This window comes from Alligator sinensis, unplaced genomic scaffold (genome assembly GCF_000455745.1).
Source record: "Alligator sinensis unplaced genomic scaffold, ASM45574v1 scaffold444_1, whole genome shotgun sequence".
Classification (NCBI taxonomy): Eukaryota; Metazoa; Chordata; order Crocodylia; family Alligatoridae; genus Alligator; species Alligator sinensis.
This window is the reverse complement of record NW_005841886.1, coordinates 3,009,651-3,018,285: the sequence shown is the minus strand read 5'-3', so window position 1 is coordinate 3,018,285 and position 8,635 is coordinate 3,009,651. Positions and strand designations below refer to the sequence as shown.

The following is an 8,635-nucleotide window of genomic DNA, read 5'->3' as shown; positions in this document are numbered from 1 at the left end:
CCCTAGCCTTAGAGTTCATTCATGTCCCATTTGCTATGTAAGGAACAAAAGACATACCAACCCTAGGGACCATTCTGCCCTTAAACTCTCTGCTGAAGGTATTGCCAAGAGGTTGGATGCACTATTTGTACTTGGTAAAGAACATTAGGGTGAGATTTTCAAATCAGCTCATGCCCAGTGGGTGATAAGTTCTTTTATATATGTGGCACTGATGCAGCTATTTAAATGGAAGCTGAGCTGAAAAATGTGGTCCTAGATAGTAGAGACAGGATAATGGGACAGAACTTTCCCACAAATACTCATTTGAATTGTTCACCCCTTCTTTCTGTTGTGTTTCTGCCCCTTTTAGCATTTACTGTCTGCGTATATTTATGCAAGTAGCTTTTACTATAAGCACTCCAGAAAAAAATATATTTCATATTTAACCTGATGATGAAACTGATACTCAGGCACTCTCTCAGTAAACTGAAAATTACCAGTAAATTACAGGTGACTTACATAACCAACCTCAGCCAAAGCAACAGAGCTGGAATTTTGAGGGACAAGTCACACAGAAGAAGAATTTTTCACATAAAAAGTTACCCAGCAAGGAATGACTCCGAGAAAAATTACAGTGTGTTCCTGGCTGTTTCACAAAAAGAGAAAGTAAAATCCACCCAGTAAGTTATTTGTTATAAATTACTCATTCAGCTGTGGATGCAAGATTAGACAGAAAGACAAGACAGAGAGCCACCAACTCATTTTACATAGGTCTTTCTTTGTACAACCATTGGGTAGGAATGCTGCTGGAGGTCAGTTTCCTATACCAAATATTGTCCTTATCTTGCAGCTATGAACATGTGGACTGGATGCTCACCCCTTTGTCTTGGTTGCTCTTACCTTCTGGTTTGGGTTTGCCCAGCACCCTCAGGACCTCAGCATTGGTTGGGTTTTGTCCAAGCGCCCGCAGGACATCTCCACATTGAGCATAGGCGATTTTCATCTCCCCAGATGGGGTCCTGTCAAATAGGCTGAAGGCCTCCTTGAAATCTGCACAAAGGACGGGACAAAATCTGTGGTCATCTGCCCACATTCATAATGCCTCCAAGTCACCCTGGGAGAAGAGGAACTGTGGGAATCTGGCTCTGTCCATGGGGATGGGAGGGAGGGGGTCAGCCTGACAAGGTAGAGAGTTGTCTTGACTGTTGTATTTTGGGATTTCTAAACTGTTAACCCTGTTATCCTTGCAGTATTTACCCTGCCTCCAAGTCAGGTTTTCCAGACTGCACTGAGCTCCAGGTTGGTGAGGCTGGACTGCAGTCAGGACTCAGGCTAGCTAGCTTGTGTATGTCTCCATTACACAGCAGTCACAGCCTCACCTCCAGCTCCATCCTCCTCCTCCTCTTTGATTTAGACTTTCCACAGGCTTCCACTGCCTGTAACCTCCACTGAACAATCCTTTTCCTTCTACACATGCTTTACCTGTAAAATTCCCTTTGGAAGCCATGGTCCTGTGTAGTCCTCTGTTCAGGCCCCTCCCTTGCCCCAGCCAAACTCCTCCCTGTCTGCAATGCTTCTCCATTCTGTGACTTTCCTTGGTCAGGCCTTCTTTGCGTCCATCCAAGCAGGATGCTGCTGCCTGAATGTTTGCCATGTGCAAAGTAGGGTTGCCAACCCTCCAGGATTGCCCCGGAGTCTCAAGGAATTAGATATAAATCTCCAGGGGATGCTGAGAGTCACCCCGGAAAGAAATGATAGGTCATTCATTAAAATAAATATTAAATGTTGAATCTGATTTATACAGTAGTCAGCGGGTTTTTAAAATGTAATAGTAATGTGTATGTGCCTTCCTGATGTAAAGTCTCCCCACCATAATCTGTAACTGATACACCAAGCACACGGACATGTTTGTGTTGTGCGCCACTGGCACAATGCCGTTCCAGAAACCTCCTGGAATAGATTCAGGGGTGGCAACCCTAATGCAAAGACCATGTTCCGCCTCCTCAAGAATCCTGCCTTATCCTCCCTGTGTGCTGCAGGAGGCAGGACTGCCATTTTCAAGAAGCCCCTGTCACCCTGGCATCAAGCACTACCCTTTACCTTGGGGGATGTACCCTAGATCTGGAACAATTAGGATCTGCTTCTTCTTGTACATAATGTTTTTCAGTCTCCTGGCCCGCTGTAATATTCTCTCTTTATCCCTTATGTCTGCTACACGAGCAATAACAGTCCTGCACTGCTCTGGCCCTGGTTTCCACTTCCTGCTTGTCACCCGCCAGGCTCTCTCCACAATGATGGGATTCTCCAATGTGTCTAGCTGCAGAATGCTGGGCAACCATTTCTCCAGGAACGCTTCTAGGTCTCTCCCCTCTTCTTTCTCTGGCAATCCTAAAACTCTGAAGGTGTGGGTTTGGGCCTGGCTCTCCAATAGCTCCAGGCGGGCATGGAGATGTCTGTTTTGTCTGATCAGCTGTTCCAAGGTTTGGTCCCATATTTGGGTTTTCACCCCTTGTTTTTCGATCGATGAATCAGTCTGCATGGCTGGCAAGGCAAGGCGGTTTATCAGCCTTTCCAGCCTCTCCATGCGAACACTTAAAGCCACCGTTCTACCATCAAAGGCTGTAAGGATTTCTAGCTTCTCATCCAATTTCTTCTCAATGTCTAGCAATAGCTCCCTCAGGGATGCATGGCTGTTGTTTCCACTGATGGGTAGATTTGGATGGCTGGAGTCTCTCTGGGGTGAGTGAGGCTCATAAGCCCAAGATGTAGTTCCCTGGGCTTGGTAGAAATCCTTGGGCAAGATTTTTGGTTTTCTTGATTTATTAGTTGGCATCTTCATACCAGCTACAGCACTTTGCCTTACCTGGGATCTGGACTTTCTATGCCCATGGCTTGGCTCTTGTAAGCCCAGGAGCTCTACTACGCTCTCCACTGATGGAGCCCCAGTCCCACCTGCAGATTAGCTTTTTACTATTCTTGATACCATCCAGCATGCTGTCCTATGTGGTACAGCAAGGATATGTCAGGGGCTGCTACCTGGCTGTGACATCACAGTGGCCACTTCTCTGCCAATGGGTCTTGTGAGGCATAGGCTTTGGGCATACGAGGAAGAAACTGATGTCCTCCTTTCATGGCTGGATTCACAGAGGAGATAAAGGTCCTGCTGCAAGTATTAGCTAAGCAAATTCTCCTTCAGTGGCAGCAAGCACAGCCTGCTTGTTTGAAACTGAAGGAGTGTGGATCCAGTCCTGTTTCCCCATCAGGATGTCATTTGTGTCTTTTGCACAGTATATGGATTCACTATGGTTTAGATCCTTTCCTGGTTCCCCAGGCACTATAGGGCAAGATAATTGAAAACATCTGATCAGACTAAACTTCACCCAGATATGCATGAAAGGCAGTGCACTCAAATATCAACCCCAGTACACTGATACAGGAAAAATATGAAAGCCTCCTTGATGTTGTTAAGAAATGAAAATTGAGCTGGCTTGGCAACAGGATGAGACATCCTAGTTCAGTAAACACTTGAAGAAAGAGTGAATGGAAGGAAAAGAGGCCAACCAAAGAAAATGCATATAGATGATGAAGAGGAACAACCATCACAGAGCCTCTTTACTTTGTCAAGGCAAAGAATGTCAGTGATGGAGAGAGGTCATAGTGAGCTGTTATGATGGTCATGGGAAACAGGCTGATTGGGTGCTCTAGGGGACCATTTTAGAAGCTGGGCCAATATGACACACAGTCCCCTGATATTTCCTCCATCCAGAATCTGAACTCTGATCTTGTACCATACTGACTCATCACTGTGGTGTGGGAGCAGCCCATATAGAAGAATGCAAGTGCAGCCCCAGGCACAGGCTTCCCTTTCATGATGGGCATATGTCATTCACCGAATCCTCAATTTTAAGTTGAGGCAGCAGCATCATTAGCAGAGCGAGGACCCAGGCTTCATACATTTCCTCTGCTGCTTTGGAAGATGGTATCACTACTAAATCCCTGCACTGGCTCCCACTCATCTTCCTCATTCACTTCTATTTTCATCTCCACTGCTGCCTACATCCCTTCCCAGCATGTCACTCACACCCTGAGTTCCACTCAAACTTTCTTTTAAATACTCCTGCTACCATAGAATCATAGAAAAGTAGGGCTGGAAGGGGCCTCGGGAGTCATTTAGTCCAGCCCCCTGCCTAAATCAGGATCAACACTATCCAAACCTCCCAAAGAAATCCTTGTCTAACCTATTACTAAAACTACACATGCGAGCCTGTCATACAACCATAAAGTCTAGCACTAACTTGCCACAGGTAAAGCAGAGGGACAACAGTGGCCAATGTCCTGCTGCTGCAAGGGATGTTAAAATACACTCAAGAAATCCAAGGAAGAGGGCCATGCCCCCTATAACAGAGGAAGGCAAAAACCCCTATAGTTCATACCAATCTGACCATGGTAGATAAAATTTCTTCCTGATCCCAAATGTGGCAATTGGTCCAACCATGAGCAGAGGGGTGAGACCCTCTAGCTAGGAACCTTCAGGTTCTTGTCCCAGCAGGAACATTGACACACACCAGTCCAAATCCCCAGTCTTGGCTGCAGCTAACAACTAGTGCTTCTGAGGAAGGCAAAAAGAAGAAGAACAACAAAAACAAGCTCTGACGTGGAGCAATAGGAAGGGGAAAAAATTCCTTCCTTGTCCCATGCAACAATCAGCAAAACTAGAAGCCTGGGAAATACCCATAGTAGAGCATACACATAGCTACTTCTAAATCATCCCTGACCAACGCTTATCCAGTCTTTTTGAACACCTCCAATGATAGAGTTTCCACAATTTCCCTGAGCAGTCTTTTCCCCTACCTCACTGTTCTAACAACTAAATTCTTCCTGCTAGCCAATCTAAACCTACTTTGCTGCAACTTTAAGCCCTTGGCACACATCCTGGTCTCTATAGCTAGAGAGAAAAGGCATCCTCCCTCATCTTCATGGCAGCCCATCAGATATTTGAAGAATGCTATTCTCTTTTTTAGACAAGTCCTCTATTTTTTATAACCTGACCATGCATATCCTTCCCTGTCCTCCTCCTCCACCACAGCCACAGCCCTGTTTTGGAGGCCTGTGAGCTTTCCTCGCTGCCTGTAGCTCCATCCCTGCTATCAGGACTACTGGATGATATCTACCTCTGAGTTTAAACAGGGATATTACTTTCTGATTTCACATGTCTTCTAGAGGCTATGAATGGTATAGATCAGGGGCAGGCGATTATTTTGGGTGGAGGGGTGCTTACTGAGTCTTGGCAAGCCATCAAGGGCTGCTAGGGGCAGATAAATATTAATTTTCTAAATTTTTAGGGGCCCCGCAGGCCAGATAGACTGGCCTGGTGGGCCACATCCGACCCACAGGCCGCATTTTGCCCACCCCTTGTATAGATGGAGGAGCATGTCTGGGGAGTTGGGAGTCAGGACCCTTGGGTTCTGTTCTCAGACCTGACTCTTGTGGAATAGTGCAGGAGTCGCAGGTCAGGACTTCTGGGTTATATTTCCACTGCTGGATAGGGAAGTGGCTTCATGGCTAGAGTAGAAGAGGGATTGGGTATCAGGGCTGCTCTTCTAATATCAGATCCACAAGGAGTGCAGTAGGATGGTTGGAGCAAGTGGCTCAGAGTTAGGGCTCCTGGTCAGCTTTGGGAGAGAGTGTAGTCTCATGGTTACAGCAGAGGGGTTGGCATGGGCTCTAGTCTGGATTATCTGATTGTGTGAAGAGCAACAACAGTTGGGTTGAAATCTGCCAGCACTTACCTTCAATCTGGTCAGCAGAGAACTCAATCTGAAGAGAACAGAGGAGAGCAGTTAGGATCCAGTTTCCACCCTTTGTGCTGTAATAGTTCTGCATAAATCCCACAGCCAGAATCAAGCTAAGGCAACAGCAGCACAAACCAGCCCACAGGCAGAGCAACAACAATTTGACAAGGCAGTCTGTCTTTCACTAGTGGCAGGAGGAATTTATCTCCTGAGCCTGACTCCCCCTCCCCGAAGACAGTGCCAGAGCACTGGGCAGCACCTATCTACCCCGTTGGGGGTGGGGGGCTGAGGGATTTCAGATTTGATCCTGAAATCTTAAATGCCCTTTTAAAATACGTAAACGTGAAGCCCTTTTTACAGCAGAGAAAAGCTTGCATGCGTGATGTGAATTCACCCTAAGGGCTCCAAAATGGGAAGGTAAATAAAAACAACCCAAACCTTTATTTCCTATAAAAATCTCCTGCATCATGGAGTTTGAATACTCACTGCTAACAGCAGTGGGCTCACTCCAGTGAAGCCACAAACTCATAAGGACTGCTCTTATCACAGCAGTGGTGGAAATCTGTACATCAGGGGCCAAGCTAATCAAACCATTGGACTACTTGTCTTTGTGGAGGGGTGTTTCAAGGTAAGAATAGGGTAGATGCTCTTTCAAAATGTGGTTCTAGGAGAAATGCAGAAAGCTGGCAGAAGTTGCCCAGAGTGAGTGGTACTTAATCATGCTGTGTTCTAGATAATCCTGCAGGCCTCCTCCCCACCCTTAGGAACAAAGGGTAAAGCAAAACATTATCTCTTGCCATATTCTCCCATTAGTATCCAGTTTAACAGGGTAAACCAGGTGTAGTCTGTTACTGGGACCCTGACATCTCACAAACCCCAGTGAACTGAAAATATTTGTGCAAAATGTTGGATGAGCAGTGCCAGGCAGTGGATGAGCAATGCAGACTGGGAGTCATGTCTGCAACCTGGAGACCAGCTGCTGTTAGAAATCATCACAGCAGCCAAATAGGAGGAGTCAGAGGCCTGCATTTTCCAAAATGACAAGTGCCTTTGGTTGCCTCCATTTTGGGGGAATCCAACTGGAGACCCCCTAAAAAAGGTGTTTTATTCATAACTTCTGACATCAAGACCTTTGAAGGCATTTTCAAAACAGCAGCTTTCAAATATTTTTGAAAAAAGGGACTTTAATGATCTGCTGCTAACGCTGGACACTCTGTTGAGGCACATCAATGCCTATTTTTTTCCTGAATCCTTCCAAATTCCTGTCCTCAGTAATATCATGTGGCAATGAGTTACAAAGGTTAACAATATGCCAGGGAAAAGAACAGGGACCTTTACATAGCCTGAAGTACTTACTGTCACAGATCAGCCCCTTTCAGGGGAAGCACTGCCTTGGTGGGACTCTCCAAAAAGAAGCCTTGTTCAGTCTCCCTCCCGGAGGACTCCCTGAAGCCAGCCCTGGAATGACTTCTTGAGGGGCAAGCCTTTGGCTTCAAGAGCCTCTGGCTTCCCTGGCCCTTTGTAGCACCCTCACCCTCCGTAGCACCCTCTCCACAAAATGGTCCTTCTGTTCTCAGCTTCTGGGAAGGAAGGGGTTGCCTCTTCAGAAGAGGGGTTCAGAGTGTGAAACCCCAGCAGCACAGCTCCACTTCAAACACTCTTTATTGTGCCACTGAGGTTCCTCCCATCCTTTCCTGGACTCCTGCTTTCTCTCTGCAGCTCCGTCAGTGCCTCTTTTTTTCTCCTCAAGCATAGTGAGCCACAGTAACAACAAAGTGCAACAAAACTGTAATACCGTATTTAACCTCGTTGCTAAAGTCACCCCAAAATGATAAATAATGTTGTCAGGAACCAGTCAATGAACAGTTTCTGAGGCCTGCTGCTAGCCCAGACTTATCTTTCCCCAGGGAAAAAAGGCATCTAGAAACTTTCTACAGCAAAAGGTGCTCATACCAAGCCCTCCAAAGTAATCCCCACTGAAAGAACTCCAGGTCAGTATTCAGCCCATGTAGCCTCTTTGGTCATACTTGTCTATTCTTCCCCTCTCGGGATTCCCAAGGAGACAGCACAGATTCAAGATGGATGGCTACAGTAGTGTAATTAGAGGTAGGCAAGAGGGGAACCAGCCCTGGGCACCAACTTAAGAGGGATACCACAGTCGTTTCCCACCTTTGCTGAGTGGCAGCAAGAGGAGCCCCTGGCATTGCTCTTGCAGCAGCAACAGTAGCCAGTGAACAGACACTGCACTGCTGCTGCTGTTTTAAGAGAAAGAGGTGGGGCAGGCAGAGTATGCAGCAGCAGTGCAGCCCTGGACTGTTTTGGAGTTCCCGCCATGAGTAAGACTCCTGTGCCCTGTCCCGCCCCCTGTTCTGTGACCTGTGGGCAGTACTGGAGCAAGGGAGAGGTGAGTGTGGTGACCGCCCTGGGCACTGAAGCAAAGGGGCACCAACAGGTGCTGCCCAGCCAGGGCGAGGTGCGGGACAGAGCCATGAGCAGCTTGTCTGGGGGCACACAGGCATGAGGGCGGGTGGGGCAGCTCCTGCCACTGTGTGCACCCCCAGGCAAGCATGGCGGCACATGTGCCCCTGGATCTGTGCATGGGGCAAGGGTGGGCTGCTGCTGCAGGCTTGCCCCAGGCACCAAACTTGCTATCGTACTGCCTGTGGGTGTCCCCAGCAGGGCTTGCCCAGGGCACAAACCCTGTTCGTTATGCCACTGGGTACATATTTTAGTGCAATGAGCTAGAATGTTCCCTCTTTTGAAACAGGTGCTGTCCTAGTAATGAGCACCCTTCCCCTCAACAATGAACCAGCTGGAGCAGTAAATTCTTGGCCAGACCCACAGGGAGTGGAGCATGCAGACAG

General features: G+C 47.4%; 1 protein-coding gene across 1 annotated transcript in view; it reads right to left on the bottom strand.

The window, feature by feature from the left end:
- The window catches only part of MYL4 (myosin light chain 4), a 23,487-nt gene that overhangs the window by 8,879 nt on the left and 5,973 nt on the right, over nt 1–8,635 (bottom strand). Inside the window, exons 2-3 of the mRNA XM_014516987.2 lie at nt 5,769–5,796; nt 880–1,029 (exon numbers count right to left, since the gene is read on the bottom strand). Of these exons, the coding sequence (XP_014372473.1) occupies nt 880–1,029; nt 5,769–5,796 (178 nt within the window). The remainder of the gene's footprint in view (nt 1–879; nt 1,030–5,768; nt 5,797–8,635) is intronic.